At 34.2% G+C, this 21,333-nt stretch overlaps 1 protein-coding gene across 1 annotated transcript in view; it reads right to left on the bottom strand.

Moving 5' to 3' along the window:
* LOC106458654 overlaps positions 1-21,333 on the bottom strand; it is a 177,897-nt gene that overhangs the window by 137,578 nt on the left and 18,986 nt on the right. Inside the window, exon 2 of the mRNA XM_013918182.2 lies at positions 1,536-4,203. Coding sequence (XP_013773636.2) covers positions 1,536-4,166 — 2,631 coding nt within the window. The 5' untranslated portion in view covers positions 4,167-4,203. The remainder of the gene's footprint in view (positions 1-1,535; positions 4,204-21,333) is intronic.

Raw genomic sequence — 21,333 nt, 5'->3', positions numbered from 1 at the left:
CACATTATTTAAGCTACACTAACGTGACGTTTAGGCGGTTCGTTTAACTCTTATACGTGATGTACGTTTTTTTTTTGGGGGTGGGGTGGGGGTAATCAAAGTGTTCCAAAACGCGACATTAATTTCTTGACGACCTAATATTTGGTTCTGAACACGGATGTATGTTGTAGGGAAAATTATTGCACCTTCAAGATTGAAAACCCGTTTATGTTCGTTCATAACGAGCTTATGTTGTGATAAGAACAGATACGTTTAATGTTGATAAGGTCACTTTGTCACCTTGACGTAACGACAAGACTGCGTTAAGTCACATGCGTGTGGTATTTTTTATTTATTTATATCGAATTATTCGTTGTATTTTAAAACACAAACCACTTGTACCACAGTAAACAGAAGTGAATTCTTACTACATACTCTACAGGTTCCAGCAATTTCAAACTTGTGGTTTCAATAACATTAAGTATAAAGGTAACAAAAACAAGTGATACGTTCTGCATATTAATTTATTTTATTTTTTCGCCCTCTTAACTCAAATTGTTTCCTTTAAAGTAATGGGAAATCCCTTCGTACATTAAGAAAACTTACTACAAAACATTTTATCAATTCATACACATACACTTCTGTTGTTCGACCCATTGTCTAAGTTACTTTACGTGAAAGGTTCCTTGTTGATATATTACCATGTTCTTGATTACGCCTGCTCTAATTATCTTATGAAACAATATAATAAAATTAGCTTAACAGTGCAGGGTGTTACCATGGACTCCTTTCTGAGATTTTTGATCGCAGATCTGTATTAAACAGGTTTGAAAGGACGAATAAATTGTATTTTTTAACTATAAATACACAAATTCAGTAGGTATTTAATTCACATATATAGGTCAAGAATTGCTTTATTTTGACCAACACACACAAGTTTCTCCATTGCTCGACGCTTTATACCAAGACTTGAAATAAAACTTGATAAATATAATCACACAAAAGGAGAACCTTCTCTTCATCTCCCTCTTTATAACAGTTCACAGTTGTTATGTGCATAATTTAAAATGATGGTGCTTAATCAAACATTTCAGATTGTTTTATAATTTTAACATACGAGAGATCAAACTAGTATCTAGCAGAAGTTATTCACGCTTGTACTTTTGTTACCTTTACAGATTCACCTGGTTGTTGTTAAGCGCAAAATTACACAATGGAATATCTATGCTCTGCCCACAGTGTGTATCGAAACTTTAGCGTCGTATGTCTCCAGACTTACACTAAGGGTTTTACAGGTTGTAAAACAGCTACTGATCTTAAATTTTAATTTTTCTGTTTCGAATGTCGCACACAACAAATCCAGTTTATGACACTAAATATTCTATACAAATTGAAATTATACGCATGAAATCTGAGTTTCTCTGTCACAACTGAATGATACATTCCATTCTTCAAAACTCTGTAATTGTCAAACTGTACTCAAGTACTACTACCTTTTTATATATTGAAATTGTAGCCATTTTTGTTTCTTCTAATAGAGTAAATGGTGTGCTTACCTTTCGCTTTCTAGCGTCGAGTGATGACTGTGTGATTTCATAGTTCTTCGGTTTTGAAATACTATAAGAAACACTCTTGGATCTTCCGACCTCTTTACCAATCTCTAAGGGGTGTTTCTTTGTAATGTTGTTCGATTCACTGTTGCAATTTCTAGCTAAGGTTTTGGAGTCCATAATAGGCTTAAATTCAAGAGTTATTTTTTCATCATGTACACACAAGGGGTGTCTTACAGTTTTACATTCTTTGTTTTTCGAGTACAACCCAAGCTTTTGTTTATTAGCCGGTTCCAATTGAGGAGACAACTTGGCCGAAAATGAATCACCGGCTTCGGCACTTGGCGATATCAACTGATTTAAATGATGGAAAGCCCAGTTTTTAAAAGCATTCGAATCATTAGATCTTAGTGGAAGACCTAGGTTATCAATTTGGGTTTGAGATAAAGAAAGGTTACTTGGATCCAACTCGTTGATTATTTTAGTATCTTCGCAATGGCTGTAATCAATGCAACGTTCACTAACTTTATCCTGACTGTAAGACTCGACAGCATCAGCATTTTCAGAAACTTCATAAATGACATCTTTTTCTGTTAATGGTAAGTTAAATGACATATGATTTTGTAATAAGTCCTCGAAATCACGTCGTAGATGTTTTTCTTCTTTAACTTCGTGACCAACAAACGTTTCGTTGAAATCCATTCTTTTTCCATAGTTGCTCAAATATTGAAGTTCATGTTTACCGATATTGTCCTGGCCCTTATTAACAGTCGAGAGTGCATCTTCTTCTTCGTTATCTTTACAGATGGATTTCGAAAAACCGTCTTCATTTTTTACTTCATCTTTAAGAAATAACGGATTTTTGATGGAGTCTGGTAATTGTGACCTAAAACTGTCATGACGCTCAGAATGATCACAAGAAAAGGAATGGAAGGATTTTTCAGGATCTGCAACTGTTTGTGAAACTACTATGAGCTTATCATTGTCATTCCCTCCGACAGAATTTTCTGGCAAGCAAGAATATATGTCCGTGTTTGACGATTCTGAATCAGACAAATTATTGAACTTATCTGTTGATGGAACTGAATCCATTTTAAAGCAGTTATTTCCGCCGAGATCTTTGTTCTCTTCCGAGTTTGTTAAATCCTGGTTCTTTGGAGATTTAACTGTAATTTTGCATGTAAGGTTTTCGATCCACTTAGCCTCGTTGTCATGATCGACATTTGTTGTTTTATTTTGACCACTAGTCGATTCAGTTTGTGTGGAGTGTTGTAACTCAATTCTTTTTTTGTTTAGCTTCTCGTCATCAGTTGGAGTGAGATCGCTTAACTGATTGTAAATAGATGAATGTTTCCAAGAGTCTTTAAAAGGTTCACAATTATTACATTTTTCTAAAATAGAGCTATTCACTTGTGTTATATCAGCATTTTTCTCTACAAAGGACATATGTGCAGAGGCTTCTTCCAGCTTTTTCTCATCACAAGATGACTTTAGATTTTCTGTTTTTGCCGCTTCTAATACAGAAGAAGCAATTTGGATATTTAGAGTACTAATTTTACTTTTACCTTCTGGATTAGAAAGTCGTTTTTTATTGTAAAATACTGGTGTAGATGTTGGCTGTTTTTTGTGTGAATCAGTATAAGAATACGCTTTACTTTGCACACAACTATATACATTATTAACACTTTTGACAAGTTTTTTCGTCGTTGGAGATGAATAACAAAGTTCAACGTTCCAACCACACTGATTTTGATTACTATTCAAATTATTTATATCTCTGGATATTACTGTGCTATTTTCTTTTGACCCTGTATTAAAATGACTAACTTTTGAAGCACTTTCAATATCTAACTTACTTTCTTCTACCGAAGCTACCTGAGCAGTGTTAATTATAAAACTTCCTACCTGAGGAGCGATGTTTTCTACTGCTCGTGTCTCGCTACGTTCAACTGAGCCACAACAAGATGATGATTCACCGTGTAGAACAACGTGGTTACCGCTGGAAAATGAAGTAGACCCGCCTATACGCTGTTCGTCCGTCAAGAGTCCGCCAGCCCTGGGTGGCAGAGTTTTGGATATACAATCCTCATCATACCAAACTGTGCTTGGACGGTTTCTCCGAGGAAAACTACAAGCTGAAGTGCGTGATTGCTGCTCTTTTCTGCCATGAGTGGAAGACACGGACACGGGGGCGCCTGATCCACTTTCTATTGTGTCAGCGTTATAGTTTGTTCGTCTCGCACGACTTTCGGTCGCCAATTTTAAACACGTAACGCCATCTTTTGGTGTTCTTTGAGAAGTGTGTTGAACACATTCACAGCCTTCCGTTTTACGACCTACATCTTTGTCTCGGTGGTATCTACCTGATGATACATTATTGGCCGGAGAGCTGGACGGAACATTAACAGAGACATTTCCCTGCTCCCCCCTAATAGCTGTCGAGGTAATATGAGATCGGCGATTTCGGTCAAACACTAAATGTTCAATGTTGGTGTGGGCAGGATCACAGGTGAAATCGTGAACTTTCTTCCTATTCGCCTTTTTTCGGGTTTTAATTCCTTCCGCTAGTCGCATCAATTTATTTCGATTTCTGGTAAGACTGACCAAGGTAGCTGCATCCATCCTGTTGGACGTCATCACACCTGGGGTTTATCACAGCCGAACTCGTGTACATCTAAACAAACATGAAGATCACACTTCGTTATGACTATCATATAATCTATATAACTGAAAAATTAAAAAATTAACAATAAATATAAACATGTCGTTATAAATATTAGAGAGAAAACTTGCGTTAGCTAAAAAGTTTAGAAATCTTGACACCATTTTTGTTACTTTTTTCACTTTCTATTCATCTGTTGTATACGATTTTTATCACTTCCAGTAAACTTACTATCTGACGTATTAACATAATGCATAATCAGATGAGGCATCAAAGTAGGTTTTTACAAAAGCACACATTTATAATATTTTTAAAAATCATTGAGGTTGTCTAGATTCTATTAATGATATCATAAAGTTTCTCAAAAACTTAAAATGTATCAATTCTCACTGAACAACAAGGTCTACACCTTGACAACCGAGAAATCAGTCCAGATTAGATAATAATGTCTACAATGTCGTGAAGAACTTATGAATGACTTCACTGGACAACAATGTCTACACACTTTGAAGAGCTGAGGTATCACTTTAATATACTGATTAGGTAATAATATGTACAATATTGTGAAGAGCTGATGAATCATATTGGACAACAAAGGTGAGGGAGTTCTATTAAGCAACAATGTCTACATCTTGAAGACTGAGGGATTAGTTCAACAATGTCTACATCTTGAAGGCTAAGGGATTAGTTCAACAATGTCTACATCTTGAAGGCTAGGGATTAGTTCAGCAATGTCTACATCTTGAAGGCTAAGGGATTAGTTCAACAATGTCTACATCTTGAAGACTGGGGGATTAGTTCAACAATGTCTACATCTTGAAGACTGGGGGATTAGTTCAACAATGTCTACATCTTGAAGACTGGGGGATTAGTTCAACAATGTCTACATCTTGAAGACTGGGGGATTAGTTCAACAATGTCTACATCTTGAAGACTACGAGATTAAGACAATAATGTTTACACCTTAAAAAGTTGGGGTATCAGTCCTCACTGGAAAACAATGTCTTCAGTCTGACGACACAATCATTCAACTTTAATATGATTTTCTATACCCCATCTTAACTTGTTGAGATAAAAATACACTTCGTACAAGCAGTTGCGAGCAGATCAGTATTCTGCGATTTCCCTTAGTACATGCAAAGGGAAGTCTTTAATGTACGTCTGTTACACTATATGATCCCCACAGTTATTAAACTGAAAATGGCATGAAATTTTACTCAAAGTATCACAGATAGCCGATTAATTTATAAAAATGGCATGTTGTAAACTATGCATAATAAAATAGTCATAAAAGCTGAAACAATATTTCAATATAGTTCAAAATTGAAAGTGCCCATAACTAGATTTTTTTTGGACACTTTTAAAAGGTTGTGCGAATAATACACATTTGATTGTTTTAAATACAAAATGATACTAATTAATCTTAGGTAGGCGCTAGAAAACCAGTATTTGAAAATTGTGATTTGAATTTCGTGTAAAGCTACTCGAGGGCTATCTGCGCTAGCCGCCCCTAGTTTAGAAGTGATAAACCATAGTTAATATCACCCATCGCCAACTTTTGGGCTGTTCTTTACCACTTAATAATGGGATTGATCGCCACATTATAACGTCCTCAGAGCTGAAAGGAGGAGCATACTCCGTGGTGGGATTCGAACCCGCAATCCACGAATTGCGAGTCGAGTGCACTAGCCAACAGGCCACGTCAGGCCCTGAAAATCGTGAAAATGGTACCAACAAATATATATATATAAGAAATAAAAAATAAACTGTCAGTGAAGAGATCCAACGACCGTTCACAGAAAGAGAAATTCTTCAGTAGAAAACTTATTTTAACCTGCACAAGTAAGTAGATACTTTCATGCTAGCCTATTTTCACACATTTAAAATACTTAAACCTGATACTTCAATCGCATGCTCAATTTAAAAAGTGATCTGAAGCAGTCTTTGGAATAGCTTAATTGAATGGCATAGTAAGAAGCTTACGATAACAACCACTTCTATAAGGACTTAACCGATTTTGCTTCAATCTGAGAAAAAAGATTTTCTTTAATCCTACAAGTTTATATCAAGATAGGTTTCGTAGCTGAAAAGGAATGCACATAAATGTGTCAATCATGGAGACGGTCAGATAGCTAAATCAGCGTTTCCTCTGATTGCAAAAACGTTCTAACACGCAAGTTTTTGTAGAGCTTAGGAGTTAAATTATAACAAATAAACGTGTTTCTGATTAACACTTTGATAATCTAAATTATTAACTGCTGAATGAAAATGTCCTCAATAGCAGATGTTTTTGTTAAAATTATTTATTCACATTAAGAAATTGTAGCCTATCTCGGAAGTTTCCGAACTTTCAACACCTTAGACATCCTAGATGAAGAGTAAGAACCCAAACTAATGATTTAATTGAACGCTTTAAATTATAATCTCCCTGAGGTACCGTATTTTCATTGTAATTTGATGTTTAAAATACCTTCAAGCATAAACACCGTTGTGTATTCATATTTATTGCAATAAAAAATTCTCGCTGAAAATATCGTTTTGTCGAGTGTGACGGAAATTTTAAAGAGAGAACATTTGCTGATGCATCCAGAGATGGTCTCGCGCACTTTAGTTTGGGAACCACCAGTCTGTTATACTTTATGCGGTTATTACAGTTACACCCTAAAGATGGCGCTAAAACTGCGATGGAACATTTGGAAATGTAAACAATTGAAAAAAATAAAGAATGCACAATAAATAAAAAAAAGATAATTACAAAGCTTATGGAAAGAAATCGTACGAAGACAATAACAAAATATGAAACAGAATAATGTAATGTATAAAACGTGAGAATGAAATACAAAAAAATCTCTTCAGTACCGCCAAATAAAAACAAAACAAAAACGAATATATTTTACTATGACCCGAGCGATATATTTTTATTTATAAATACGTTAATGTTTCTGAAAGCATTAATACATATATCAAAATGGTTAAAGCTGGAGGATTTTGAAATTTACTTGGACTTAATGATATTAAATCGTTAAATCGCAAACTGGGTTGCATTACCTTTGTACTTAGTTTAATTTTACTTCGTGAAATCAAAGCGTAAATCGTCTAAAAACTGAAAGCACACGTCAATATCGCCGTTTTGATCTAAATTTTAGCGAGACGCAAGTAACATCTATTAGTGAAATATTTTTTGTTTAAAGTTAAGCATAAAGCTACACAATGGGCTATCTGTGCTCTGCCCACTACGGGTATCGAAACCCGGTTTCTAGCGTTGTAAGTCCGCAGACATACCGCTGTGCCACTAGGGGGCAGGTGAAATATTTGAAATAAAAGTGTCAAAACGAGACTCGGTTTCGAAAAATCATCTCGGAAAATAGCTGTGAGGTGCAATAGTCAAACTCGGGATATCGGGAAATTCTAGTTGTCATCGAAAGAAAAACATAAGGAAATTTCCTAACAAATAAGGTGAGGTAAAAACACTGTTCCATTCCTTAACCCCCTTGGTGCTTTTCCATTTACTTTTAAAATGAAAATTATTAACGTTATAACAACTGTACAATTATCATTAAGAATAAGTCGGAAAATTTGTGAAACTGCACCCTGATGATTCCTTTAGAGATAGTTAACAGATATGTAATGTTCAAATTCAGAGAACTATATACATATATTACTTACTTACTTACTTGGACGAGGTTCGTGATTAAACTTAACAAAACCACACAACAAGCACTTGAACAAACATCTGTACTTCCGCAAAACTTCTACCTCTGACACATTGTTTCTCACAAAACCGACGATGCTCATCACAATGGAGAAGTACACAACAAATGGGCGTATAATACACACCTGTATAATGACTCATTTACTATGTTCACTGTAAAGGAATATACCATTCGAAGATAACATTACCCTTGGAATACGCCCATAAATGTTGGGTGAAAAAACACACAAATTCTTTTAAACGTCATTATATGATATCTATTTATCCACAAACCTCCCTGCTATACAACTTTCTTAGAAGACGTCAACGAAGAATGGCAACAATTAACTTTATGTAATACTGTTTTTTCCTATTTGTCCTGCCAAATTATAAAGTTACGCATGAGCAGTAGCACTCAAGCCTACTTACTAAATTTGTCATGTTTCTACGGCTTACCAATGGTGTCATCTTACCAACTTCATGACAAACTGAGATCTTTGAATCTTTTCTAAGCATTACAACAATGACTATGCTAGGTCAAAGTATCAAAATACTACTACATATAAAATCTAAAACCGTGTTGAATTTAATCCGCTTTATCATAAATTTCGTTTTCTTATTATAATTGACGCAGTTTTTGTACTTGTTTGTTAAGTGCAAAGCTAGACAATGGGTTATATGTGCTCTGCTCGCCGTAGGTATCGAAACCCGACTTTTTGTGTTATAAGCACTCATACTTACTGCTGAACCACCGGCTGGTCTTCGTACTTGAGTTACTACACGAGATCTAAATGTTCGTTAGCAAGCATTATAATGAATATTTCACAACTAATTAATCAGACTGTAAGTAATAAGCCATGTTTTCAAATTCAACATTTTATATCCAAGCGTAAGAAAAATAAGTGGAATTTTCTAAAATAGCTAAAATAAAGAAAAGCACGATCGTATTGTTAATATGATCCCATCATTAAGAATGTATATACGACTGTCGTTGTTAAACAAGTTACTTTTTTCTGGCTTCGTCACATGAGCTTTGCAAACCGGTGGATAAGAGGATTGTAAGCACACACAAAAAGTTCGACAGGTTAGGGTCTGTTTGTTGAATTTCACGAAAAGTTACTCGAGGAGGCTATCTGCGCTAGCCATCCTTAATTTTGAGGTGATAGACGAGAGGGAAGTCAACATCGCCAACTCTTGGGTTACTCTTTACCAATGAATAGTGGGATTGACCGTTATATTATAACGTTTCCACGACTGAAAGAGCGAGCATGTTCGGTGACAATATTCTAAATCGTGACTCGCAGATTGCGAGTCGATGTCCAAACCACTTGACCATGCCAGGTACACCGTACGTTACGGAAAAGGTTAAAACTCAATAAAAAATAATATACCCAACTATTAAGTTTTTCCCGAGAAGTATAGCACACAAGTAAATGATATATATTTCAACTCTATATAAACTTTGCTACTCATTCACATATCAAATAAAACTCTATATAAAAACTGTTCGTCTTCAAACGTACGGTGCTTCTAATTAGTACGTGATTCCAACCAAAACGATATGCAGTTTCCATGGATAAATAGTTTTAAAAATTAGAGTACAGGCCCATTAAGTACAATTAAATTTATTTTGGTACCTAGTTGTACCTATATTTACGTTTGAAATCACTATAATCATTATACGTTTTAGTTCTATGGAGTATTGACGTGTGACATTAAGTAATTCCGGTCAGTGTTTTCTATACAGGATTGGTTTCATTAGTTTATATGTTATTTTTCAGCTCTGACATAGATTACTAGCTTACTTTTGATCAGAAGTTCTTAATAATGGATTAAGTTCTGGCCTTGTCTTGTAAGACTGATACAGGTAGGGCGTAATATTGTTCAAATGCAGGTTTTTAATTGAAAATAAATAAAATATAGGGAAATACAAGGTGAATTCCAAAACAAAATTTTATTTCTAAATATAACAGTCCATTTTATAGAGCAGTTTCTTATTTTTTGGAACCCCAAACTTTTTTGAAACATAAAAGTAAAATTTATACGATAAACAATTTCTAGACCTGCTTTGTTTTACGATACCCTGGGAAAGTAACGTTTCTGTAAATAGTTTTAAAAAGTTATCCTTGTTTTGACAGGCGTCTGTCTTTACGCTTCTTCCTGAAAGAAGCTTTCAAATCAAAATATTGTATGGTGAACAATCGAGAGACTGAAATTTAATAATATTATTAATTTTTTGTGTAAACTGGTTTGCACTCTTTGAATTCAATTAAATGAGTAATCATTTTAAAATTTCTGGCAATCTCTAGGTTGCGCAAGTTCTAAATTTGATCGAGCAAATAAAAATCTTTATAAAGTTTTTTTTAGTCCGTGATATCTTTCGTAATACATACTGTTTTTGGACGTAATATTTTACAAAATTTATGTCAAATGGTGTGACGAACGGAATTTCCTTTTTTCTTTGTTTTATAAACACTCCACATTAACATATTTAAAGAAAAAGTTTGTTATTCCAGGCATGGTTCCAGCTCCTCTCCCTTCGGGGGTGGAGCAGTGAAGCTTTTGTGTGAGCCACCATACAGTGATACGATTTTCTAAAATTGATAATATTATTTTTAAACCCTTAGAGAGAATGAATTTGTGTGGGCCACCCCAGCACTAGTACACACCCCACCGCCGATTCTGTGTTGTTCTAAATATAACAATTACATGTGAAACATCGAATAATTATATTAGTTTTAACAATGCACAAATACTCATTATATATATCCAGTTTACCTCATTCCAACTTAGTTTAACCTACACACTACTAAGTTCCCTGAATGTTCAACTGATTTTAGTTCTACTTTAAACTTAAAACTGTTGTTGTTGTTGTGTTAGTTTTCTTAATCGTCCAGATGATCCAAGTTATACTTTAAAGGTACTCTTACAACTTGTTCTATAGTTGCGCGGATCCTTTTGGATTATTTAGTAAAAATTATGTCAAGTCCTGTCCACTTAACAATAATGAATTAATTTGTTTCTTCAATATTGTTTTATAGGGACTACATTCACTGGAACGCGTACTTCCACAAACAACGTTTAAACACAGAAATTTCAAAACTACTGTACGCCTAATTCACAAATAAAGTTCATGTCACTTACAAAAGTTCCTTGTTAATCGATTGATAGCAAACAAGCTCACTGACTAACTCGTAATGTCTAACTAACTGACAATAAAATTATTAGTAATGACTAACTCTTAATGTCTAACTCTAACTGATAACAAAATTATTAGTAATGACTAACTCTTAATGTCTAACTCTAACTGATAACAAAATTATTAGTAATGACTAACTCTCAATGTCTAACTCTAACTGATAATAAAATTATTAGTAACGACTAACTTTTAATGTCTAACTCTAACTGATAACAAAATTATTAGTAATGACTAACTCTCAATGTCTAACTCTAACTGATAATAAAATTATTAGTAATTGTAATTCACTTAGTCTGTTGTTAAGCGCTAAGCTACACAATGGGATATGTGTGATCTGCTCACCGTGGGTACCGAAACCCGATTTTTAGCGTTTGAAGTCCTCAGACATACCGCTGTGCCACCAGAGGCCTCACTCAGTCTGATGTTTTTATATTGTACACTAGTTTTCAACACGAACCTACGATATGTTCCGTCACTGTTACGTCATATCAAATTCCTCTAGCAAACAGACATCTAAATCAAATATTAAAAATACAACTTACAACAATCCAAAATATTATTATTTTAAAATTCCATGAATATCCAGCTGATCTTAGTTCAACTGTAGTTTCATTTACATACAGTTGTTGTGTTATAGTGTCTTCACTGTCCATCTGATCTTGGTTTTCTATTGCAATTTAATCTATAAAGTACCGTTGTGTTACTTACTGGAACATACATCTGATCTTAGTTCTGCTGCAGTTAACCTGCAAATTTATTTAGTTGTACAGCTTCATGTTGTTTTCTTATTTTCATTACTTGGATTAATTAACGTATATAACCAGACATGATATGATGTTTTCCTGAGTTCTCTCTACGCGTCAGTAGCCTTCACAGTCTTTAGTTTTTCCATCCCCCTCTTTCATACCCACAACAAACAGTTTTTCTTTCATTAAAAAAATAGTTCACAGCGGTATTCAGTTCAGCAGGTGGTAGTTTTTTAACTAGGACAGCACGTTCGGGTATGCTCAAATGAACCTCTGAGCTCTTTAATTCAGTTTTCTGTGCTACTCATAATTTGTGTCTTAATATCTGTTTAAGAAGAATATTAAACGCGAGTAAATCTCTAACGTCTTAAGGTTTGAAAGAAATCGAGTACACAAAACAGTTAAATAAGTATTAGTCATACTGAGATGTCTACAAAACGATAGTTATTTGTTTAAACTATCTAGTTGTAGCTTTTTTATATCTTATAAGACCATTGGGAATAAAAATACAATTAAAATTGTGCATATTTCTTTACAGCAATAACATATTTTAATGTATTTAGTACACACTGAACCAAACCTGACAAAGCTGTACTTCTACCTGTACCCCCTCTCCTCAAGGACTGTTCATTTTCTTCACCTAAGTATTCTATATCAAGATGAAGTCAACGTACACGAAGGCCACCACTGAAGAACATGAAGATGAACGCCCTTCGCCGTAAGGGGTTGGTTCCATGCCCTGTTCCTTCAGGCTACTTATTTTTCCTTTCTATCACGTGATATATCTACCCATAACTTCGAAACAATGATGGATGAGTTATAAAAGCACTTTGAAAATTACACAATTCAAAATAAAATGGAGAAGCCCATGCTGTATATATACACCTGGAAAAAAGTTAAGCACCCCCGTGTTTTTTTCAAGTGATTCAGATTCGACGTTCTTGTGACTGATTATAAATTACCATTCAATCTAAACGATGAAGTCTAGCGTTGTCATCCATGAATAAAGGTCTTGACGCTAACGTGTGGTTGTCAAAATGAGGCACAACTACAGGTGTAAGCACGTCCCTGGTGTACTTTTCGCCAGTAAGGTTGCCATTGATTGTTACCAAATCCAGCTTGCAATCATGCGAGACACAGCCCCATACCATAACTGAGCCCCCACCAAAAGGCACTGTTGGAACAATGTTTCTTGGAGTGTAAGCTGCGTTACGATGCCTCCAAACACGGGTTCGACCATCAGTTACGTGGGGAAAAAAACGCGCCTGATTTAAATGTCACACCTGAACGCTCACATCCTTTTAATTATGTTTGAAATTATGAACACTGCTCAACATCATGAAAATTAAACCTTATTTTCAATAAGCAATCCTGAAAAATATTTGGGGGTGCTTAACTTTTTTTCCAGGTGTATATATTAACCCAGTAATCACATCATAAACTGAGTTTTAAATAATCAAGCAACTAAAACGCAGACTTATAACGCTTCCATCTGAAAATAGGTAAATCATAATGTACAAAAGGTAGGGGAAAGATTATATGGTCAACACTTTCCGCTTCGCAAAAAAGCATTTTGTCGTAAAATATATTAGTAAAAAGTTATGTATGTTTATGTGTTAAATCTTAGCGTCAATAACAACCCATGCAAGAAAATCCAAAGGAAGTTTAAATAATTTTATATTATTTTGCAACAATTATAATGTTTCAGTTTTAAATCCGTAAGCACCTGTCCTGCAATGATAAGCTCCAAATACTTTTATAACTATAACGCTATACAATACTTCATTACTTACTCTCCAGCTTAACCCAAAAGATGGGAAGTAAGATACGTTTTAACTAAATTTATTAAGCGAGTAGGCCTAGTGCGTAATGACAAAAAGACCACAGTCAAAAGAAAATTAAATTTACCATGTATGCAAATTACTTTATTTTATCGTATTTATAGTTACAGGCAGCGAAATATTTTCAGTGAAGGCGTATGAATCCTACGTGCTTGACCCAAAATACTTTTCCAAATATAGTCAATTTTCTGTGCATATTCTGCAGTGCATAACCAATTACGATTTTATAGTCATATTTCTGTTTATACAACCTTGAGTATAAACTGACTCATTCTACTTTCGAAGTGTTAAACATGTGTGCTTTGACGAACCAGGACTTCAAACTGGATTGTTATAAATAATAAATAAACAGTACAAACGAAAACAAACCTCGTGGGTACTCGGAGTGCTTCGACATAACAATCCAGAATAATAAAGATGTATCCTGCTTTTTATTTTAGAAAAAATGATATAATTATATGGTGATTCTAATTCTATATTCTAAACATAAATATTCGACAAAATAACTTTACTTTAAGTTTATACTTACTTTACACTACGTGTAGACTTCAAAAGCTTGTATTCATAGCTATGTCTAACTGTGTCTTAAAAATACGTTTGTTACTTTATATAATTCTAACTTTGAAAAACTTCCGTGTAGAAAAGTTTTAAAGCATCGCAACTACAAAAGTAAATAATATGAAGTAATATCTACTTAAAATACATACAAAGATCTATAGTGTGATATATATAATCACAACATATTTTACGTTTACCAGAAATATTTTTATTGAGCTCCTAAATATAATGAAAGAGATATTGGTACAAAAGACAGTCTTCAATTGAATATATCCAATCGAACAGAAGCTGATGTGCTTCATTCTAGGTAAAAATCTAAAAAAAAAAAAACTCGAATTAACGGAAAATATAGACAGAACCTTCCTTTTTTTGACAATTAAAAATATCAGTTGAAGGTAGATGTTTGACATAATAGTTGTAGTTGTTTGTTACTAAGCATAAAGATACACAAAGGGCTACCACGGGTACCGAAACCCGGTTTCTAGCAGTATAAATCCGCAGACATACCGCTGTCACTGGCGGGCAATTTGACATTACACTCACACACTTCAAGACACAGTTAATAACCACTAATAACTTTCTCTGCCATCAAAACCATGTATACTTTAAATGAGGGAGATGATATCGATCAAGGCTGCCTTCTCAACTCTCATTGCAACTAAATAAAACCAGAAAAACCGACAAAGAAATTGAACTAGTGCTCAGTTCTGATAAGAATAAACAGCGAAATAGGGTTAGAATGATAACATTTTATGTTTTGAAAGAGGGTCACTAATATGTGTGTTTGTTGAACTTTATTCACGGGCGAAAGACAACACCATATTTCAGAAAAATAGGACTCCCCAGATATAAACATGTTTTCTCTCAACAACTACGCTACTTTAAAGATTTAAGGCTTACTCACTGTAAGTAATTTGAAGGAAATGAATATGAACAAAATATCCTTACTGCCTGTATAATAGGAATATCATAAATATATTAATGCAATTTCTGCTTGTTGTTATGCTCACCCCGAATGTACAAGAATAAGTAACAAAACACTGCTTTTTTCTTCTACTGTATGATATCAAATTCCATACTTGTGTTTTTCTTTATTACAAACGCACATGGTCCTTATTCATCAGCAACCATGTTTATTAGGGCGCATTCCGCAATTCAAAAACACTAACAGCGTTAGAACTACCATGACGTCACGGTTGGGTCAATGCTGACTGTAAATCTGGAACGCTCGGTTGACTTTGTTAGCATTTCTGTGATGGACGTCAGGCAAAAGGAAAACGTTTTCAAAAGAACCGGAATTTGTACATCGTTGGAAGATAAATGCAATAAAACAAAACGTTCAAAATAGAAACAAACTTAGTTTATTTAGCGACGTATAAATCCCGAGAATGAGTTGTTGCTCGAGACGATGGTAGGTAAAATAAATTTGTTTCTATTTAAACGTTGTGTTTTTAAAGTGATTTCATTTTAATAGATAAAAGCTGTGCATTTACATTGACAATAAACTGTAAGTCATAAGTTACGAGATGGTTTGCACGCTTGACTCACAAGCTGAGGGTCGCGGGTTCGAATCCCCGTCACCGAACATGCTCACCCTTTCAGCCGTGGAGACGTTATAATGTGACTATTCTTTGATAAAAGAGGACCCAAGAGATGGCGGCGAGTAGTGTTGACTAGTAGTAGTAGCATTCCCCTCTAGCCTATCACTGCTAAATTAGGGACGATATATATCTTTGCGCGAAATTCAAACTGTAACTCACCTATCACAAGCGTCACGTCCCTCGTAGAAGCTTCCATGTTTTATTTTTTTAATCTCAACGCTCCTTCGTGCCGTTGAGTGTGTTGAGTTAACGCTGAATTAACACCGGAAATCAACAATCACGAGTTGATACAAGGAACAGAGCGTGCCAAAGCTGAATATCAGCGTTGAATTATGGAATGTACCCTTACATATAAGTGTTGTCCAGCTGAACAACAGAACTGTAATAGGTGTGGATGAGTGGATTGGCAGAAAGCCAGATTCATCAACAACGTTTTGTACTAGATTTTCCATGTGTACTTCAGTACCAAACGTATTGGTGTAAAGTATGACGTAAAACAGTTCTGTATAACAGAGAATCGAGCTTAGCGCATCATATTGACTTAATTGTACTCTGCTTACAGAATCTTGTAACAGTTGTAATTTAAACACTTTCTCGTTACTTCTACTTCACTGTATGTTTCGATAAAAACTTTTCTTTGTTTTCAATATAAGCATGGTCATTGTTGTGCTCACTGTAATTCAGGAAAACACATAAAAAATCAGGCATACAAACACAAGAAACTGGAACTCCTAAAAAAAGCAACTGTATGCGTTTCACAAGTCTGCCTAGTCAATCAGACCTTAAAATTAAATACAGAACACATTTCATGAGTGGCATTATAAACCCCCACTATCACTTCAAATTCACACACAAAAAAAAAGCTAACAGGGAGTATACTCGATTCTACCATAGGCACTGATTTTTCACTAGTCATCACAATCACTAAGTAATCAAGTTCAAAACAAGCTCGTCAACAGAAAATGTAATTCGACCATAAATTCTCACCCAGTCCATTCAGGATCTAAACTTTCAAGCTCAACAATCAATAGCGAATTCAAAATATACATAGATTTTTATCTCGTCTGATAGTCACTTATGATTCCAAGTTAACAAAGTGCTTCATCTAAAATGCTTTCAATGCAATAATAATAATGTTTCTTCCCCAGTCTGTACAGTCGATTTGAATTCTAGCTGATGAAATGTCTATAAATAGAGGATGTCTAACTTATCGATATGTACATTTATAATAAAAGCCAACACCCATTTGGTATCCTTGTTTGTAAACAGTTAAGTATCATAAAAAGGAAACATGTAGTCACTTTTGATTTGTATTTGACATCACTAACTTGTCCATTGAAATTTGGCGTTTATCCTTCCACGAAAACATGATAATTAAGACACACTGACAACTAACAACAGTAAGGTAAACTCTCAATGTAAGTCACTCCTGAGGAAATATTTGTTAATCCTCCAAATTGTAATGCGTGTTTGATAGTTCAGGCTTAACGTACAGTCAAAAATATTAGTAAAGCTGTTTTTTTAAACTTTGCGCTAGAAAAACAACATACTCTTAAAGATTATTTAATTAAACATCATTTTACTGGTTTGTACCTACTCGCTCATCTAAATTTTGTATAGTTGGTTCAAATCTCATATCTATTACTTTAAGCTTGTCACCTATAGAAACAAGGATATAACAGCACACATCAACAATGGCTTCTAATATTAACTTGCTGAAGTTTCCTATCCAGTTTGTTTGTTGCTAAAGATGTAGGGCTACAGCAAACAGCTGTCGTCTAGCTATACTACATATTATACCCTAAGTCTAAAGGTTACTCTGTTAACCCCATTTTTGCAGGGAAAAAATATTAATATAAAGAGGATATTTGGAACGTTAAGGTTCTGATTATATATGAGAAGCAGTAAAATATTTCTGAAAGTCCAATTAAGCCAGAACGCTAACAACCAGAAACAAATACCACAATACATATCAAACTGGAAGTTTTTAATTAGGTACAATAAACACACAACAGTTCTATTTCAGTTTAGACTGTACTTACATAATTCAGTGACTCACAACTAAAATTTTAAAACATTCTGGGATTCTCTATTTAATACAGCTTTTACGTCTCATGGATTCTAAAAAAAATGCTTATATCATTGAGAAGTTTGTTTACTGAACTTCCAGCAAAGCTATTCGAGGGCTATCTGCGCTAGCCATCCCTAATTTTGAAGTAATTCACTAGAAATAAGCCAGCTAGTCAACAACACCCATAGCCAACTCTCGAGCTACTCTTTACTAATGAATAGTGGGATTGACTGTCACATTATAACATCTTCATGGCTGAAAATTTCAACATGTTCGGCGATGGGTTTTAATCCCGCGACCCGCAGATTGAGAGTTGAGCCTCCATGCCACCAGGCCCACATTGAGAAGACTGAACTTGAAAACGCATTGAACAACTACAGTTTAATTAATACATAAAATAATGTGAACAGGACAAAATGTATTCAATTCAATAAAATATAAATTTTCAGTTACTGACAACCAGTCTGTGGTATACATTTTTACAACCTCAGTATAACACACCTTTTGTTTAAATACCTTAATATTGAAACTTGGATTTATTATAAATACTCTGCCTAAACAACCTATCAAAGATTACCTTGATATTACTTAAATAATGTCACCAATATTAAAAACTTGCAATACTAAAGTGGAATTAAAAATTGTGTTACTTTTGTTTCTTAAGAATTATTTAAGTAGTTTATTAATTTAACCAAATTCTGTAGCTCTAAAGTTTTATGTATTATGCTGTAAAACTAAAATTCAAATAGAACTTTCGAGAACAATAAAAGGTTACGATTTTAGTTCAGTTACATGCAGCTACAGCCTTTGCTTATTATGGTTTCAAAAAAATAAAATCTATTGTATAGGATCCAGTTTCCACTTTTATTTTTAATAGGAACGCGCGAACATACATTTCAAAACATGACATCGTTACAGACGATTGTTGTGTGTAGCATGGATACAAAATATTAATAAACGCAAAATCAAGATAAAACAATTTTCAAAACGAAACGAAAATTAACAGATGTATATGCAATGATATTGGAAAAACCCAAGTCATTATTTTCTGGGCATATGAATCTATACAAGTTCAGTTCACAAGAGTGATGTACCTGAATAACAAGAATATGTTGACATGGTAGCAGTTGCGCCATTATATGGAAATTCTTAAAACACGTATCATTACCGTGCCAAAGTCTTTAAAAATGTATAATTAGTGTCACTTGACACTTAGTGAAAGTATCAAACTCTCAAAACATGTATTACTGCCATCATCCGACGCTTATGAATAATACAAACCTTGGATATACAAGATTGTTTAGTGTGTTATTATTTCGTTTATTTGGTGATTTAATATTTAATTTATCTTTCATAACGAGAGTTAAAAGTAACTATTTTAAAGGTGATAGTTATGACAAGTTTGGTTGCGTAACTCTGTACGAGTCGTTTGTTGCTTTTGCAACCATATTGTTGTCTAGGCTTTACTAATATTGTTGACGTCACATTACTCGAATCTTCGGTAAAATTCTAAGTCTCAGAGAATAAGGTATTTATATAGGTGGCTCGCGAGCGCATGTCAAGAACTAAACAAAAGTACAAAGTAAAATGAAGTAGAGAAAAGGTCAAGTGCAGTTCAGTCAGAAAAAGTTAGAAAACATGAAGTTAGCCAGCGTGTGAGTGAGTAGCTTTAACAGGCGATATTTTAAAGTGAGTTTCACAGTTTAATAGAGATAAAGAGAATAATTTGTCTTTTTAAAGGGTGTTCTAAAGTAATTGAATCCGTCTGTGTGGACTTTGACGAAAAGGAGACAATTATTTGAAGTTCAGGATACAACTGTAGTGTCCCACGGGGTAGCGTAAGTGAATTTTTCACTCATACTATTGTGATAAGAGCAGAGAAAAATAGTTCGTCTTGTCAATTGAATCCTAAAGTAATTGAATCAGCCTAAGTGGACTTTTGACAAGAAATGTGAATTATTTAGAGTTTGAGATACAACTGTGATATCCATAGTGTAAAGATTTTTGTACATGCGTTTGACTTGTTTTGAATATATTATTTTAAAACAAGTGGGTTGTGTGCTGTCCGTTTATTGTTCGAATTTATCGTCAATAAGTCACAGAAACCTACTGTAGAAGAGTCCTCAGCCCATTCATATACATAAAAACCTGACACTGTCAAAGCAGGCGTTGTTACCGACATCCAACGCTTAATGGTAGTGCTAAAAACCTTCTTAAGCAGATAGTATTAAAGTTATCTGCAATAATGAACACCGATTATATAATGTAATTCAAAATTACACCCAAATTCCAAATACATCTATCGACTCCCCAAAATTTAAATCTCCAGATGAAGTTTTTTTTTTTTTAACAACACATGTTACAACCACAAAACCCAACCTAAAATTTTACTACGCCTGTGATGCTTGATCAACCATTTTTAAGTTTTCGGGCGTAAATTACCATTACGAAGAAAATAAATTATTTTTGTTGTGAAAAAGTTAAATCTTTACTCTCAAATGTACTTTAAAAACCAGACTGATTCTATTGCAATCACTCAACTCTTTTTATTTAACGACGATTAAGTTTTATAAAACATTATTTAACGCACAAATTCACTAGATAAACAATATTCCCCATCATCTTCGTCTGGTGGTTGAAATGATCTTTGGGTAACTATCGGGTAATGCTAACTAAGCTAAATTCACCATCAGATATCTCCATGTACAATGACAAAACACTGAGAATTCAAAACGTTACTACACCTGGTAAACGAAGCTAACTTGCATACATTAAGTGAGAGAGTCTTAAATAATCGTAAAGTGAAATGTTTTCCTGTATTTGGGTAAAAACAAACATATCACAAAACACTAAGTTCTTTTACTTTCGACGTTATTCGCTTCGTACTGGATATGGGCTTATGATCGATAAAATAGTGAAGTAAATCAGGTTTCAACCGTTTCTCCTGGTGGTATGAATCCAGATAATTCATTTTTTATTATTTTACAACAGTTTAATTTCTCATAACTTATTTATTTCATTTCGTTTATGTGTGTGTGTGTGTGTGTGTGCTGCCAGGAATGGCGTTGGCGTCTCTGAAACTTTTGTTTTCTATATCATTACCAAGAATTTCTCTCACTGTCTTTTTATTGTGCCCTACTTAATATTTTTATAGCCTCTTAATAGCAAAAACAATATCAAAACTGTGATAGTCAAACATGGACACTAGATTGCACGGTATCAAGCTATACACAAGATTTAATTGCACCCGAAACATGTAAGTCAAGGAGACAACCAGCGAAACAAGCGAGTCTAATCACCAGTGTCGTGACTTAGTGCCCAGAACTAGCTTTGAGTGAGTAACAAAAAACCTCTCTTGTCTAATATATCGAAAATAGAATCGTATAAGGCAAGGGAATCTATAGCAAATACACTAATTTCTTCTATGCTGAATTT

Source organism: Limulus polyphemus, unplaced genomic scaffold (genome assembly GCF_000517525.1).
Source record: "Limulus polyphemus unplaced genomic scaffold, Limulus_polyphemus-2.1.2 Scaffold497, whole genome shotgun sequence".
Classification (NCBI taxonomy): Eukaryota; Metazoa; Arthropoda; class Merostomata; order Xiphosura; family Limulidae; genus Limulus; species Limulus polyphemus.
Note: the sequence above shows the minus strand (reverse complement) of the source record. Positions and strands in the feature narration are given on the sequence as shown.